At 32.3% G+C, this 17832-nt stretch overlaps 2 protein-coding genes across 7 annotated transcripts in view; both read left to right on the top strand.

Moving 5' to 3' along the window:
• Window positions 1-430: 430 nt before the first annotated feature.
• LOC143224934 (haloacid dehalogenase-like hydrolase domain-containing protein 2) lies at window positions 431-7336 on the top strand. Its single transcript, XM_076453429.1, has 6 exons — window positions 431-575; window positions 1442-1650; window positions 2401-2485; window positions 3870-4086; window positions 5104-5167; window positions 5981-7336. Exons 1-6 carry the CDS (start codon window positions 475-477, stop codon window positions 6082-6084), a joined length of 780 nt encoding a protein of 259 aa, XP_076309544.1. The 5' UTR covers window positions 431-474; the 3' UTR covers window positions 6085-7336.
• Window positions 7337-15420: 8084 nt separating this feature from the next.
• LOC143224938 (cAMP-dependent protein kinase regulatory subunit-like) overlaps window positions 15421-17832 on the top strand; it is a 33333-nt gene continuing 30921 nt past the window's right edge. Inside the window, exons 1-2 of one of the 6 annotated variants that reach the window (XM_076453439.1) lie at window positions 15471-15634; window positions 17674-17719. In XM_076453439.1, coding sequence (XP_076309554.1) covers window positions 17711-17719 — 9 coding nt within the window. In that variant the 5' untranslated portion in view covers window positions 15471-15634; window positions 17674-17710. Of the gene's footprint in view, window positions 15635-17673; window positions 17720-17832 lie in introns of all 6 variants that reach the window. The other 5 variants (XM_076453438.1, XM_076453435.1, XM_076453434.1 and 2 more) reach the window with 5 other exon arrangements.

The following is a 17832-nucleotide window of genomic DNA, read 5'->3' as shown; positions in this document are numbered from 1 at the left end:
TTAGCAGTGTAAGACTAGAGGGAAGGCATCACCACCCACCGCCAACTCCTGGGCTACTCTTTTACCAACGAATAGTGGGATTGACCGAACTTTTTAACGCCCTCCCCCCAGATGAAAGGGCGAGCATGTTTGGCACGACGGGGATGCGAACCTGCGACTCTCAGAGTACGAGTCGCACGCCTTAACACACTTGGCCATGCCGGACCCATGTGATCAAGGCAGTGAACTCGTAATGTTCGGATTTCTGATTCGAAACCAGTCGTACCGAACATGCCCTTGCAGACGTAGGGAACGTTATAAAGTTCTGACACTCGTATTATTCATCAGTCTAGTCTGCTACCACTAAATTATGGACATTAACGTAGATTGCCCTCTGTAGCTTTGCGCAAAATTTCGAAACAAAACAAACTTTCGGCTTGTATATAAAAGGAATAGTTTTTGCGCCATCTACCGTATATTTAATATTTGATAAGCATGGCAGTACAGGGTTGTTTGCGAGGTGTTTTGATTGATTTAAGTGGAACAATTCACATAGAAAATTCTGCAATATGTGGTGCTGCTGATGCTTTAAAACGGTAACTTGAACAATGTTTTTAGCTTATAGCAAAGCCACATCGGGCATCTTTCAGCAACTTAGAACAATTAGCAAAGTTTTAGCAGTTATTTTGAGAACGTGTTTTCAGCATCTTTTAAAATTATTTAGTGTTCTGCCTTTGACTATTATTATCACTATTACTATTAGTGATATCATATTTTAAACTTAAAACATTTTATTGTTACTGACTTGTGCTGTTGTTTGTTATAAAGCACAAAGGTGCAAATGCTCACCACAGATTTCGAACCCCAGTTTCTAACATGCAAGTCTGCAGACGTACTGCTGTGTAAATGTTGACTCAATGTTTCTGAGAGAGATAATAAGAGTTATTAAGTAAAGATTGCTTCTTCAATGCTTAACTTGATTTAGGATAAGCTTATGAGCTGGTTATTAAAATTTAATCTAAAGACTGATTTAAATTAACATTGAACATTTAAGTTGTATCTATACACATGCATCAAGGTGTAAAAAAAGTGTAAAAGTATTCTATAGAAAAATGGAACTAAGCTCTTTTGTATCTGATTATAACAATCTATGATTTCTAACCTTGTGAACTGCAAACTTTTGCATATAAATTACAAATTAAACCTAATAAAATTTTAATTTTGGTCTTTTAAGATTCAGTAATGACAGTTACTACAATGCAGTGCTCATTGTCTGACCATTAAAGTTTTTTAAGGAAGTGTGAATGATATAACTTTTGAAATTTTTTACTGTCTTATTATTCAGTGGATAAGGTTTTAATCTATAATTTCTGAAAAAATGCAGGGTGAATAGCATAAAAAATATTTTCAATTAAACATTTTAGCTCAATAAATTAATTTTTTTTTTTTTATATAATGAAAGGTTGAGGAAAACATGTTTGAAGATCAGATTTGTAACAAACACTACCAAAGAATCCAAACGTATTTTGTGGGAGCGATTAACAAACCTGGGGTTTTCCATAGAGCAGGATGAAATCTTTACTTCTTTGACAGCAGCTCATGAGGTGGTATGTAGGAAAAACCTTCGACCCCAGTTGTTGTTAGAAGATGAAGCTTTAGAAGATTTTCCAGGTTAGATGAAAATTCAAATAAATCTAGATACTTGCATTAGAACTGTTTTCAAACTTTGATTGCACTTTGTTGTTATGCTTTTACCTCATATTTTTCTTTTAGCTGTTAAATATTACATAATAGCAGTTTTGTTTCTATTTCATCATTATGATTAGATTCTAATTTACTCTTGGCTTGGTAAAAGATTATCACATTATCTGATTACCCAAGAAGTGGGCCTCTTAACATAGTACATTAATTTATGTGTATGAACATACGTGCTGTTATGAATTATATTTCATTATGTCTTCTTTGTCACTTAAATAAATATTATCTTAATATTAATAATATTTTAAAACTAGTAGGTGCAGCCTATCAGAATATGTATTTTGGTTATTGATAAAAAGGCACACCAAATAAAGAAATGCTAAAGTCTGTGAAGCGTATGTAATAAAATACAGGGTGTTTGGAAAGTCACTGTGCACTTATATATTTATTAACAGACAAAACTGCACAGTGACTTTCCGAACACCCTGTAGTAAATTATTACCAATAAATTGTTAGATAAATTTAAAGAAAGCATAATAAAGTACTTTTCAGAAACATATCATAAAAAACACAACTATTTTAAAACTTCATGAATGCAGAGTTAATGTTAAGTAACAAAAATATAAAACAGATTAATACACTTAGGTACATATCCTGTTCTTTCATTGTGTTGTAAACAGCAAAAGGACTTTTTTATGTGGAATTATTTTCTTTTCTTGATAGATACTAATACAAAAAATCCCAATGCAGTTGTTGTGGGATTGGCACCTAGCAAGTTTAACTTTAACACCCTTAATGATGCTTTCAGGTAAGTAGGATTTGTTTGTTTGTTTGTGTTTCTGCATTTCCTAAATTAAAAAACAGAAAATTCTTTCAAAACTAAGTTACAAGTGGAATAGTAGAGTTCTGTATTGAGGATTTATAATAATTTTAGACCAAGTAAAAAAACAATAACACATGTTTAGTGTTTCCACCCACTTCCTTACAACACATGTTTAGTGTCCCCACCCACTTCCTTTTTTGTATTTACATTCCCCTTTTTTATATTTATCATAAAGTCTGTTTCATTTTGACAACTTCTGTTTGACATGAACTGTTATAAAATAAGCAACAATTGTGAAAAGGATGGCAAACTTTCTCTCAAAGAGGAGAGGGCATTATAAAAAAAGGACTTCCTTCTCCTACTTTTCAAAAACATTAGATGCTAAACTTTTCAGTTGGTCTTATATGGTTCTGTTGGTGAAATTAAATTGATTGTAGTTGCAAGAGAAATATTTAATATTTTGAGATGAAATAACAAAAAACTTGAATTTGTTATAAAGTTTATGTAAATCTATTTTTTTAAAATCTGTTAACTAGGGTGTATATTTATCATAAAGACTGCTGAAAATGCAATCGTAATAATCATCGACTAATATCAGTGTTATGTTTTAATATAAGTTAAGCACATGTTCAACAAATATCAATAGCCATGTGATAACACATTGCAAAATTTTTAAGACAAGAATCATCATTTATTTCTGTCAGTGTGGATGTATATAAAAACAATTATGCATTCATAAATGCATAATTCAATAGCAATGTGTTATCACATAACTATTAATATTTGCTAAACATGTACTTATATTAAAAAGTAACTGATATTAGTCAATGATTATTATGAATATGATAAATTATCACTTATCTTTGTTTTTGTACTAGTAAAATGTTGTTAATGTCAAAATCAAACTTCCAGTTTTAATTGGTTTACCATCTAATAGTTTCTTATGTTAACTGCAGTAGTGCTAATGCTAGAAATAAAGTAAAAATATTGTACAATATTTTGTTATGTATACCATGGTTTTAAAATTATGATGGTCATAACATTTGAACCAGACAGGAATTTTGCACAAAAATCTGCCAAATGTTTAAAGAAAATGCTTAAATAACTATCTAATTGTGGTATAAAACATGATTCAGATTAATTGGAAATAAATATTTAAAATGTTGTTTGAATTTAAAAGTGTTGTATCTGGGTTAAATTCTTAATCTCTGATTAACCAAATTTTGTTTATTTATGCTTGTTTATTCCAAGTGATTAAAAAGTAATTCCTATTAGTGAAATAAAAACAAACTGTTAAATATTCTGTTTTGGAGTGAGGATGTGCTAGATTATCAGCATATTTTTTATTGTTTTTTTAACTTCATTTCAGACTGGTTCTTAGTGGTGCCCCCTTGATTGCTATCCACAAAGGTCGATACTACAAAAGGCAAGATGGACTTGCTCTTGGACCTGGACCTTTTGTAGCTGGTCTTGAATATGCCACAGATAGAAAAGCTGAAGTTGTTGGAAAACCTGAAGCTTCATTTTTTTTAGAGGGACTTAAACCTTTTGACTGCAAACCAAGTGAAGCTATTATGATTGGAGATGTGTGTTTGTTGATTGAGTTTGTTTTTTATTACTGTTTTCATCCTTGACCTTATGCTTAGTGTCATAGTTGATTTTCACACAAAATTGAATTGATTGTAAATTCCGAAAATGAATGTTTTAGTTTTTATATTTCCTGATATCCTGTGGCAATACAGTGAAGCTATAACACTGAACATTACTAACAAATATATTGTAACCAAAAAAACAAAACAAACTATATTTCAATTACAGTTATAATAATCAGTTAAATAGAAATAGAAAGACTTGAAGTCAATGATAAAACAAACTGTTTCAATTTTTCAATTATATCTGGTTTGTTTTATCATTGACTTGAAATCTTTCTATTTTTATGAGTATGTGTGTAACTACTTACTGCTCTGTCTGTTAACTTGCTTCTCAAAAATAAATTATGCTCTCTATTGTAGGTTGTAAGTAATAATGCAGAATATTGGTGTTCAAACAGTTATGGAAGCACAACAGCATTCAGGCTTTATTCTTTTATATGTAATTTTTTCCATGTGGTTACAGTGAAAACATATCTGTCAGAACACTATGCTTTTTTTACTTGTTTTGAGCTAACTTTAATTCAAGATGTACCCTGTGTATCCACTGGTTCTCTTTTGTGTGGAGCATTTTGTTATTAGTTTATTGAAGATTTCAACATCTTGGGAATTGTGGCTAAAAAGAATGCAGTGCATGAAAGAGAGTTTGTAGATGCATGAGGTGCATTCTGAAATAATTGTAAATTGAATAGCGTAATCTGAGCTACTAGAATTGTGAATTTATCATTGCCTGGTGATATGTGTGTAAAACCAAAAGCTTGTGTAAACAGTATGTCTGAGAACTTGTAGATGGAGAAATAAGCATTCTAAATTATTAATAATGGATGCTTTTGTGAAATCTTGCTATATGGGAGAAAAATATTAACTTATTTTAATGTTTACCTAAAAATAATGTGAATGTACAGTTTAGTTATTTGGCCAATTAACATGAGAATATTTTGATTACTTTTAAAGGATGTTAGAGATGATATTGATGGATCCCAGAGGGCAGGACTAGTAGGAATGCTGGTTAAGACTGGTAGGTATAAAAGATGGATATATTTAGTTATTATGTATTCCAAGTATTTGATTGTTTTTTCATCTAATTTAGTAAAAATATTTTTTGTGTTAAAATTCACTAAATCTACTTTCAACAACATTGAATATTTAAAATTGTATATAATGTCCATGACTTAACTTTTTAATATTGCAGAGACAGGGTTATGTACGTTTTTTTTCTGTTATAAAAATAATTGAGCAAATATCACAAGTTTTATTAAAATCAGTTAAGTTTGTATCAAAATGGTTCTTAATTAGTTTATCTATCTCTTGACATATATTTTGAGTACTGTTTAGCTTTCTATGCTTAACTCAGGTGTTTTAAGGAATACAAGTTCTAGCTTTTATGGTGTGAAAGAGTTTTGTTTTAAAATTGGTTGTGTGATAATTTTCAAGTTCACAGAGTTTAACAGTAAATAAAATTTTGTATTTAAATTAGAGATTTGATAGTGCACTTAGATGTCAGTTTGCATAAATTTACAAAATAATTATTTTATAGCTGAACAGAAAAATCAAAAAATGAATGTTTTATGAAAGACTAGGAAGGTCTGGGGAAATAATGATAGAAAATGAGTTATTGTATCAATGACTTTAAAAAATATTCTTCCTTATTATTCCACACGACAGTTTCTTACAATAAAAGAAACCTATAAACAGTAAGTCAACTCAAAGTGAAACTATTGAAATATTATTTTTAATTAACTTTAGCTGTGTAGTGTGTTTTTTGTAATATATTAACATAAGAATTGAGGGTTTTATAATTATTTTATAGCTTTTGTTCTTGTATTAACAGGAAAGTATAGAGAAGGTGATGAACTTAAGATTTCTCCATCTCCAAATTATGTGTTTGAAAATTTTCCAGCTGCAGTAGACTTTATAATAAATCACTTGACATAGCAAACTTTGATTTATTGTGTGTTTTTTTTACTTATTAATTATGTCTTATGAACCAGAATTAGTTTAAATATTGAGATCTATGTTACACCTTATGTAGTAGTTTTATTTGGCTAAGTATGTCAATCATTTAGTATTGAAAGATGTCCAGAGAAAGGTATCACAATGTTTGTACTGTCAAGGATAAAGTTTAAAAGGTTAATTGAGTGTAGGTTGATAAATTGTTTTGTAAAATATTATTTTTCAACACAAAATGGTGTTATTTATTTAGACTACCCATGAAAACATTTCCTAATATACTCTATTTGTGTTATAATGAATGGAAGGTCATATTTGGTATAATGAGTTAAAATTAAAGTGTTGGATTCAGTTTTATTGTAAAAGATACTAGTAGACATATTGATACACAGTTGCCCTATTATCAGTTTTGTTTAGACAAGACAATACTGTATTGTGCTTGTCAATAAACTATGCAGTATATTATTGAAATTGACAACAGATGAAATATTTAGTGTTATGCTACCACTTAATACGTCCATAATTACAGAGTTAAGATGGTACTTTTAATGTTTGTGGTACATAAAATATTTTCTTTAATTGTCATTAATTTCCAACTCAAAATTGAGACACTGAGAAAGCAGTTGAAAACATCAAAGTTATTCTGTTTTATATTTTAATAAAATACATTCTAAATTACAATTTTATTTAAGAATGAAATTCATAGGTTATGTGAAAAATACTAATGATTTATTTCACAGGTAAGTAAAGAAAGTATTAGTATATGGGCTAGGATAAAATCATTGTAATAACTTCCTGTATGTTGTTATTAGTAAACTATAAAGCATTTGAAGTTGAAAATAGTTGTGTTGCATATAAATCAGCGACAGTTTCCAGTAATCAGTGATGTCGAGAAACCCACTTGTTAAAAATTTATATGCAAAACAGCTCGTAAAATATTTTCTCAACCCAAACGAGCCGTTTTTGCATACAAGTTTCCAGTAATAGTCACAGTAAATCTAATGAGATACTTTTGTGAATAGTACATTTATTTATGCAAAAACTTGAATCTCAGTTTGCTTTTTCCACCTTACTTTTTTGAAAATTAAATATAATGAATTGTTATATAATTATAAATACACAAGTCATCATTAGTATGTGTCATACAAATTAGAAATGTGCATGTAGGCCTTGACAACATAAATAGACATGTATATAAACAAATAAAAAATTTCATTAAATATTACTTTCAAACGTTTTGAGTTGTGAGAAAACGTGTTGTGTTTTAATATTATGCTTCCTGAATTACAATTATTTAAAGAAATGTTTACCAACTAAAAACTTCAAGCTGCAAAAAACTTGGACCCAGCATGGCCAGGTGGGTTAAGGGATTCAACCCATGATCTGATGGTCACAGGTTCAAATCCCTGTCTCACCAAACATGCTCGCCCTTTCAGCCGTGGAGGTGTTATAATGTGACGGTCAGTCCCACTATTTGTTGTAAAAAGAGTAGCCCAAGAGTCGGCAGTGGGAGGTGATGACAAGCTGCCTTCCCTCTAGTCTTACACTGCTAAATTAGGGACGGCTAACGCAGATAGCCCTCAAGTAGCTTTGCACAAAATTCAAAACAAACAAACAAAAAAACTTGCCTGTACTTGTGTAGATCATAACTGATGAGTTGAGATATATGGAAGACTTGTGATAAGTGATGTCATTAAAAAACTTGTTTTCAGTATGCTTAAAAACCTATTCTACTTGTACAGTAACATTATGACGTTCCTAGACTAATACTTAACTGTGTTTAAATAATTTTACTAGGCTTTCAGTGGATCTGTTAGATTGACAATGGGCACAGAGAAACTTATAAGAAATTATTGAACGTAGAACTTGTATGCTGGAGCAAAAACGTTCTCTAATGCAGAACAGTTGACATTTTTCTTAACATTGTGCACATGTTTGTGTATATGGTGGAAATGAAAGTCATATTATACAATAACTTGCTAGCTTAATTATCTCCAATGTTTATCTCTTAGGTTAATCACTTCTTGCTAATGCTAAATATGTTTATCAACATATATCATGGCTAGATCAAGCAGGAGTAAACATACTGATGTTAAGATATATTTTAAGGTTAGAGTTTACACAGCTCAACAACTAACTTAGCTTGTTGCTGGTAAATGTTTAATTCACATGTTGTAAATTTGTCTATAAAACATTTATGGCTCCTCTGATATCCTACTGTTTATGAAACTTTAGTGATGTGTCAACCTCTGTGAACTAAGGAAAGCTTCTTGAAGTGTTTCTTGTGAACTCAACAAGATAGATGATCTCTTCTAGTTGTCATACATACACCATACAGGTTTTAATCATTTACCTTATGATGCTATCTATGCAATCAGAAAGAACTGAAGAAAAGACTGTACAATAAAACAGTTGTATTGTTTAATATGAATCTAAGTTGTTACAAATTCATAGTAGTAGAAATCTTGAAAAATTAGACCTTTTGGTTGGGGGTGTTTGACATATTACCTGCAGGACATAGGACGTAAATCAGATGCCAGTTGTACTTCCTGTTCAGTCCTAGGTTTGCTATAATGTGATGGTTAATCCCACTATTCAATGGTAAAGAGAGCAGCCTAAGAGCTGGTGGTGGGAGCTACTGGTTGGTAGCCTTCCCTGTTCAAAATTAGAAACATTGCTAGATAGCTTTATCATAAAAAAAAAAAGGAAAATTAATATGGTTGAAATGTTAACTATTAAGCACACATTTGGGATCCACATATAGCTCAACCAAGTAATAATAGTCCCAAATCTGTTACATCTATAAATACTTGAACTGGAATGAGGTCCTGTGGACTGCTTTGTTACATGATGGGCTATCTGTGCAATGTCCATCAAGAGTGTTAAAACTTAATTTCTAGAGACTTGTAGCTGTGCCACTGGGGAGCATGTGGACTGGAAACAAGTAGTGAATGGTTTTAAAAAGTTAGTTAGAAATGGACTCACTGCATTTAAAAAAATATAATAAAGAAAACTAGTTACTTTAGTGTCACATATAGAGTGAATCAGTTTAAATCCTTGTTAAATAAATATCTTGTTAGTAGTCCATTAGTTTATTTATTTGTTTTGCAGCTGTTTGTTCCAAATTAATAATCATTATGTACAGATAGCACTTTGTATAGCTATAAGTGTTAGAATTTGACACAAAGTAATACAACAATGGAATAAACAGTAAATAGTTTTTTTTACAGGATCTTGCTACAGAAACTAACTAGGATTGAAATGATACATGATCTTGATGGATTCGACTTTTTTGTTAATCAGATAACTTTACAAAAATTAAAGCTATTTTTTAATATGAAATTGAAATTAATAAAGTTGGATAAAAGGTATCTGCGTACAACAAAAATGTGGTTTTTCTAACTTATTAGATACAACATCAGAAAATGTCTTTTATTGGACTGGGTTGTATTCATTACATATTTTGGATTAAAGTACCAGACATTGGATGTGTTACGACCAATTAAAAACTTATTTGTCAATCTGTTTTATAACTACAATGAATGGATAGGTTGTTACAATGGGTTGCTAATGTTTAATATACTGGTTGACATAAAATATATCACTATTACCATTTCCAACAAAAAAGTTGGCTCTAACAGCATTTTATTGTCAAGTAATGTTAATAACTTTTGTCCATTGAGAGTTGTATGATTAGTCTGTTTGAAAGTGAGAACTGGTATATAATAGAAAACACCATAATACATGGAAAAATAATAAGGATAAATCTTCAAAATTAGTAAAACACGTATAACAAAACTTCTATTATTATTTACAATGTTTCAGACAGGTTGCTTAAACCATGTTACGTAGTAAAAAAACTGACAGTATATACCCAGTCTGGTTGATATAGAGGATTAATTATTTGGGATTATGCTCTAATCTGTCCTCTGCAGAAGAGAAGAAGCTGTTGAGAAGACACGAATCTGAGATATGGAAGCACTCTCCAACTTGAAGTATGGAGGAAGAAGAGTGGAACAAATGGTTGGAATTGTCTTAAGTCCCACAGATCAAAAGGACCACACAAACTATGACAAAAATAGAAACAAATTAGTCAAAAATTGGAAATCTTCTTGAAAAATTGAGGCAAATTTATTTATAGTTTTTAATAAAGCAGACAAGAGCAATATTGAATAAATATTCAGAAAAATATCAAAGAAGAAACACCTAAGTGCACAAGTAGTAATGCAATCAGTCTTTCTGATGGTACATAGTTTAGTTCTAATTACTCTCTATAATACCACATACAAAAGTCTCAAAACTTCATTATACTCATTTGTTATTTTCTATAACTTACAACAGACATTCACCTTTAAGTGATTACAAGTGTATCAGAGTTCAGCCATGAGAACCTTGTATGTTTCCATTCTCTTGACATTAAATAAATGGTTAAACCAATCTGAAGGCTCGATGATCAGCCTGAGGGCTTGTAACAGTATAATTTTGGTTTTGATCCTTGTGGTGGGAACATTGCAGATAGTAACAATGCGAAATCTTTCAATTAAAACAAAAGTAAAATACAATGGGAATAATATAATGTATATAATTTTTGTGCATGTGATAAAGAAGGGACTTGAGGATTTTTTCATCCTGTTTACACCAAAACAGTTTTTAGCTTTAATACCAGTTGCATTGAAATGAATAATAATTACACTCAGACTAAAAAGGGGTTTGGTATGACCTATTGGTCATTGTACTTTGTTTGTGGATCTGAGTGTTCATGGTTTAAAAACAAGAAATACTCTACTTTTGGGGTCCAAAAGGTGCATTATAAAAGTGACTATTAAATTGCATCATTTGGTCAAACAGGAGTAATCCAACAGTTGGTGGTAGGTGCTGTTCATTCCCTGTAGTCTTTTGAAAATTGGGAATGACTTCATGAAGATAACCCAAATCTATCCAGGTTTGTACGAGAAACTATGAAACACACAAAATTTAGACCTCCAAATAACATCACACTGAATAATGTAAATTATTTTATACAAAGTGAATGTTGAATCATAATTAAATCATGGTAGTTATTGCCCCCAGTGGTTCAGCGGTATGTCTGCGGACTTACAACGGTAAAAATCGGGTTTCGATACCCGTGGTGGGCAGAGCACAGATAGCCCATTGTGTAGCTTTGTGCTTAATTCAAAAACAAACAAACATGATAGATATTTACAACTGCACTCAAAACCTGGTTTTATTTTCTGTTATTAACTGACAAAAGGATGCAGAAACTGTAGTTATAAATTATATAATTTTTACACCTTCAGGTTTCTTTTTGGATATCACAGAATAGCATAATACACTTAGCATTTCTCTCTCTTTCACCTTTTTTTTTATGTTGGATTTGGTTTTAATGGGTACTTTTCGTTGTGAATTAAGGCATGTCGTACATTCATGTGCAGCATGGAATTCAAGATGTTTAATTTGTTTATGCTTTTGATAAAATAAAAACATCATGTTGATCCATATACTTCAGTTTTATTTAGAGCCTTTGGGTTGCTAGGGCTGAAGAAACCAACCGATACGACTTCCCATTTTGAAAAAAAAAGGACGTTCAATTCACTTCTCAAATAATTACAGGATCGCCAATCCACACTGAATATAGTTGTTTATATCCCAATCTATATTAAACGAAAATTATCTTAAATTAGTTTCATGCACCACATAATCATGTAAACCATTAAACAAGTTTATAATTCCAAGGAACAAAAGTAAACATGGACTTCCAAATCTCATATTATTAACCTTAATACTTCAGTTCTTGTTTCCAACTTTAACATTCCACCACCAAAGCATAATTTGTATGGGTAGCTTATTGGAGCTCTAACGGTTTAGTAGACCTGAATCACATCCTATATATACTTTAAACTCCAATTCGAGTTTTTAGCTACTTGTTTTGCCTTTCTTTTCCAAACTGCATACTATTCTTGTATATCTTCTCATCTCCATTTTCTATATATACTCTACACCCCTTCTAACTAGTGGGTTCGGCTATTTCAGCCACACCCATTGCCAACAGGTGCATAAAATCAAGTATACAGTGTGTAAACTCCATCGATAAATATTGGAAGTAGAATGAGTCATAATAAAGAGCTCAATGACTTTAAATGTGGCGCTGTCATAGGATGCCACCTTTCCAATAAGTCAGTTCATCAAATTTCTGCCCTGCTAGAGCTTCTACGGTCAACTGTAAGTGCTGTTATTGTAAAGTGGAAACGTCTAGGAGCAACAATAACTCATCCACGAAGCGGTAGGCCACACAAGCTCACAGAACAGGACTGCCGAGTGCTGAAGTGCGTAGCGCATAAAAATCATCTGTCCACAGCTGCAACACTCACTACCAGGTTCCAAACTGTCTGTGGAAGCAATGTCAGCACAATAACTGTTCGTTGGGAGCTTCATGAAATGGGTTTCCATCGCCAAGCAGCCGCACACAAGCCTAAGATCACCATCCACAATGCCAAGCATCAGCTAGATTGGTGTAAAGCACACCACCATTGGACTTTGAAGCAGTGGAAATGTGATCTCTGGAGTGATGAATCATGTTTCACTATCTGGCAGTATGACGGACGAATCTGGGTTTGGGAGATGCAGGATAACGCTATCTGCCTGAATGCATAGTGCCAACTGTAAAGTTTTGTGGAGGAGGAATAATGGTCTGGGGCTGTTTTTGATGGTTTGGGCGAGGCTCTTTAGTCCCATTAAATGGAAATCTTAATGCTACAACATACAATGACATTCTAGATAATTGTGTACTTTCAACTTTGTGGCAACAGTTTGGGGAAAGCTTTTTTTTTTATTTCAGCATGGCAATGCCCCTGTGCACAAAGCGAGGTCCAAATAGACATGGTTTTTCACGGTTGGTGTGGAAGAACTTGACTGGTCTGCACAGAGCCCTGACCTCAACCTCATCGAACACCTTTGGGATGAATTGGAACACCGACTGCGATCCAGGCCTTCTTGCCAGACATCAGCGTCCGATCTCACAAATGCTCATGTGGCTGAATAGGAGCGATTCCCCGCAAGCATGTTCCAAAATCTAGTGAAAAGCCTTCCCTGAAGAGTGGAGGCTTTTATAGCAGCAAGTGGGGGACCAACTCCATATTAATGTCGATGGTTTTGGAATGAGATGTTCAACAAGCACATATGGGTGTGATGGTCGGGTGTCCACATACTTTTGGCCATGTAGTATATCTTTCTTTTATACAGAATGATCAAAACTAAAACAGCACTCTTATTCAGTAATACAAAAACGAATTACCATTTAGAAAATGATACTAAATTATTGTTAGATCTTTTATTCATGTTCAGAGTATTCACCTGGCTTTTATGAATGAATCCGCTCAAATCCTTATATTTTCTGAAAATAGTAATGTTTATTTTACAAAATGAACAATTATATAACACTAAAATACGTTTTACACCTAATTATTCTCTAACTTAGACTGTTGATATTCTTCTGGGTGAAGGAAACATCTTCATGAGTTCAGTGTTATCTCGAATCTTAAGGTCTTCGACGTATAATATGATGTCCATGCGGGCGTCAAAATAAATTATATAAGTCATAGAAGACATCCAAAACAGATCAATGAGGAACCCTAGAAGTGACACACTTCCGATGAAAATAATACCCATTTATTGCCATCCTATGTGCTCTGTACAGGAAAAACAGTCTTCTATATCCTTTATTTTTCCAACAGTAACATAAAAATTGAACTTTATAATTATACTTTTTTTTTTCAATGGGAACTTCAGCAAAATCCTTTTGGCAACCTTTCAATCTCGAAATACCGTCTTGTTTTCATATCCTTCAAAATTGATGAAGTCCAAAAAACTTATCAAATTAACTAAAATTATATGTTTTTCAGTTACAAAGTAAAGGTAAATAACTGAACAAAAATTACTGAAATCATTAATTTCCTGTGTAAAATACAGAGGGGAGCTCAATAATAATGATGAAATTAATTGTATGTATAACATCAATTATATTTTTTTTAGCTATAGGATTAAGATACATAATATTGACATAACTGACTTTATCCAAAAGTATAGAAACGTTAAAAATAATTTATAACACGTATGAGACAAAAGGAAGCTAGACATGACAAATATGTGGGATCCAAACCTAGCACTAAATATGTTCCTCCTTTCAGCCGTGGGGATGGTACAATACGACTGTCAATCAACATATTCATTGGTAAAACGCTTTGTTGGTTTATTGTTAATCACAAATCTACACAATGAACAATTTGTGCTCTGTCCAAAGGGGATATTAAAACTTGATTTTTAACGTTGTAAGCCACCAAATTTACCGAAGGGCCACTATGAGCTGCTGATAAAAAAGTATTCCAAGAGTTAGTAGTGGGTACAGCCGGTAGTTCGTTTGGTCGACAGCTGAGACGATAACATAGTCTTTCGTAAATTCATATACGTAAATGTTCTAAATTCTAACTTTCAAAACGTTTTCAAAGTGAGTGAGATCCATGCAGATAGTGACGTTGATTATTCGACTACTGAGAATGTGGTTATTGCCAATAACTAGGGCAACAATGAAACTTGTTCTTAAAAAGTGATATCTTATTATTTTACCCGTGTCTCAGTAGTAACTTTGTGAACTTGTTTGTTTTTGAATTTCTCGCAAAGCTATTCGAGGGCTATCTGCGCTAGCCGTCTCTAATTTAGCAATGTAAGACTAGAGAGAAGGCAGCAAGTCATCACCACCAACCGCCAACTCTTGGGCTACTCTTTTATCAACGAATAGGGGGATTGACTGTCACATTATAACGCCTCTACAGCTGAAAGGGTGAGCATGTTTGATGCAACCAGGATTCGAACCCGCGACTCTCGGATTACGAGTCGAACGCCTTAACCCACCTGGCCATGCTGGGCCCCATTTGTGAACTAAAAACGATACAAAATGGGAATTCATAACCGTGGTGAGCATAGCGCAGATAGTGTATTGTGTGGCGTACCGTTTTAAATCTAATGAAACTGACTGATGAGGAGGACAACGTAGATGTGTTTAGTTGTTTGTTAAATTTTACGCAAAACTATTCAAGAACTGTTTGCGGTTGCTGTCCTTATTTAATGGAATTAAAATAAATGGGAGACAGGACTATTTTTTACCAATGAATAGTGAGAGTGATAAAAATTATAACTCCCCGTAGCTGAAAGAGAGAGCATGATTGGTGGTGGTAATATGAGTGTCTATCTTGGTTTTCAAACCTAATAGTAAGACTACTAGATGGCAGCAGTCATATGGAAGCAGGAAAATGATTCGTAAATAAATGCGTTTCGTCATGCTATTTAGACAGTACCTGATGTGTAATTGTAAAAAAAAATGGCGACCAACAGCGAAGAAGAGCAGACATTGAAGGACTGCGAAGTATATGTTCAAAAAAATAATATTCAACAACTTCTTAAAGACTGTATCGTTCAACTTTGCGTTAGTCGTCCGGAAAATCCTGTTTCATTTTTGAGAGCTTATTTTCAGAGGCTTGAACGGGTAAGGTGTACTATATCTTGCTAAAGTCTTTTACTAAGTCTTGCCCAGTTACTGACTCGGTCTTAAGACTAAATATTAGTCTTGTCTAGCGAAGTTGCAAAGTGCATAATACCAGTAATTAATACAGTTTCAAGTTATACGTTTTGAACTAAGATAACTTTATCTTCAAAAGTTAAAATGAATATACATATAGAGGCTAATTAAGTGGTAAATATTACCAGTTATATAATATTACTAATATCAGTAACTAAGGTAGTAAAAGTAATATATAACATTAAATAGACTAAAGTACTATAATTTTGTAAAGTCACTGCAGTTATTTTACTCTATAATTATTTTTCGTCACGCTTGTATTAATTACACTATGTAGCAAAACTTTTACTTTTTCTTGTTCCTGGGCAGAAAGTGTTATTTCCCAATTGCTTATGCCTAAAGTAAATGTAAAAGACCTATTTTTTCTCTTCAAACTTTGCTTTTATGACCTGGGAGCATATAATGAAAATGTGATTGAAGACTATATTTAGGGACTGATACAAGAAAATGATTTACATTACAGCCGTAAATCTCCAAAAAGTACTCACTTCTAAACATTTTTGTTCATTTTTTGTATAACTTTAGTAAAAATACATGTAAATTTTGATTAATATATTGTTTTATTCAGACCTTGTGTAAATGAAAATGTGTAAATTTGCCCGTTCTTACATAGTATAATAGGTTAATTTCTAAATTTCATTATCCAGGTCACAGAAGCAAAGTTTGAAGGAAATAATGGCCATTTTCTGTACTTTTACAACATAAGCAATTAAGAAATAACACATACTATCCAGGAACAAAATTTGTGTTACATAGTGTTATTTGTATGGTGTTCGAGTGGAACATGGTAGGAATATGAAATATAATGATTATAACAGAGGGAATATTTTATAATTGAGTGTGGTATATTGGCTTTAATAATAAAAAAAGTAAAGTGAACACAGTTTTTTCAAGAGTGTGTTAAATGTTGAATTATATTATTATTTGACACACAATGTGCTGATACTGTAAAAGAAGCATGCTTGAAATCAGTTGATTAACAAATAGTAAATATTAAAGAATTTTCTCATGCAGGTTTTTCCAATGGAAAACGGACTTTTATTATGGGCCTGGCATAGCCAGGTGGGTTAAAGTGTTCGACTCGTAATCCGAGGGTCACGGGTTTGAATCCCCCCCTTGCACCAAACATGCTTGCCCTTTCAGCTGTGGGGGCATTATAATGTTATGGTTAATCTAACTATTTGTTGGTAAAAGAGTAGCCTAAGAGTTGGCGGTGGGTGGTGATGACTAGCTGTCTTCCCTCTAGTCTTACACTGCTAAATTAGGGACGGCTAGCGTAGATAGCCTTTGTGTAGCTTCACACAAACTTCAAACAAACTTTTATTATGACAGTTAAATTCCTGTTGTTTTTTTACCCCTATTCACCTATGGATCTAACATCCCACTTGAAACTAAACAGTGAATTGTAGATCCTAATAAAAGATTTGTATTCTCTCATGTTGATGCCATCTCTTTCTCTCTTATCACTAGCATTAAATTCAGTGGTTTAGCAATTTCACCCAGTTTTATTGCATTTCAGGTTTTGTCAGGCTGTAATTTTATGCTTTTTATTCACATAATAATGAACTTTTGTACTGTTAGCTTACATAAATATCTTGGAAATTAATGTTAATGTGCAGTGGAGTGTCTGTAACAGAAGCTTAGAAATTGTATTGCTGACCAATATTGTTTAATTATGGTCATCAGATTGAAGATGATCAATATAGAATTGTTTTTTGTAATGGAACTTCACTCTTATAAAGTGTGATACACACTATTATTTCAAAATAATTTTCTGGACAGTTTTAATTGTATGTTTGAGATAACTAACCAGGTGACAGAAGGTCCTTAAGATTATCACAATATCCAACCTAATTCTCAAAATGAAACTTTCTGCTCATGAACAGTGTCAATAAAACTATGAAGTAATTGATGTTCAGTTATACGAACTCACCATTTCATCATAGATGGAATGGAATATGTCAGTAACAAGAAAAGAAGCATATGTCTAAGGTATGTAGTGTGTTTATTCCAGTATCCATCTCAAAATATTATGCTTATATTTTTTGATGTCAAGAACTCAAGAAAAAACTAATTTTCAGCTTCTATTATTCAAGCTTAGAAAC

This window comes from Tachypleus tridentatus, chromosome 9 (assembly GCF_004210375.1).
Source record: "Tachypleus tridentatus isolate NWPU-2018 chromosome 9, ASM421037v1, whole genome shotgun sequence".
Taxonomy (NCBI): Eukaryota; Metazoa; Arthropoda; class Merostomata; order Xiphosura; family Limulidae; genus Tachypleus; species Tachypleus tridentatus.
This window is presented reverse-complemented; position numbering and strand designations above follow the sequence as displayed.

Bases quoted from the DNA above. Each gene is read 5' to 3' on its own strand.
- LOC143224934 (XM_076453429.1), top strand. From the start codon at position 475: ATGGCAGTACAGGGTTGTTTGCGAGGTGTTTTGATTGATTTAAGTGGA. The intron at 4,087-5,103 runs GTGTGTTTGTTG...TTACTTTTAAAG, and splicing joins AAGCTATTATGATTGGAGAT to GATGTTAGAGATGATATTGA. The intron at 5,168-5,980 runs GTAGGTATAAAA...TTGTATTAACAG, and splicing joins AGGAATGCTGGTTAAGACTG to GAAAGTATAGAGAAGGTGAT.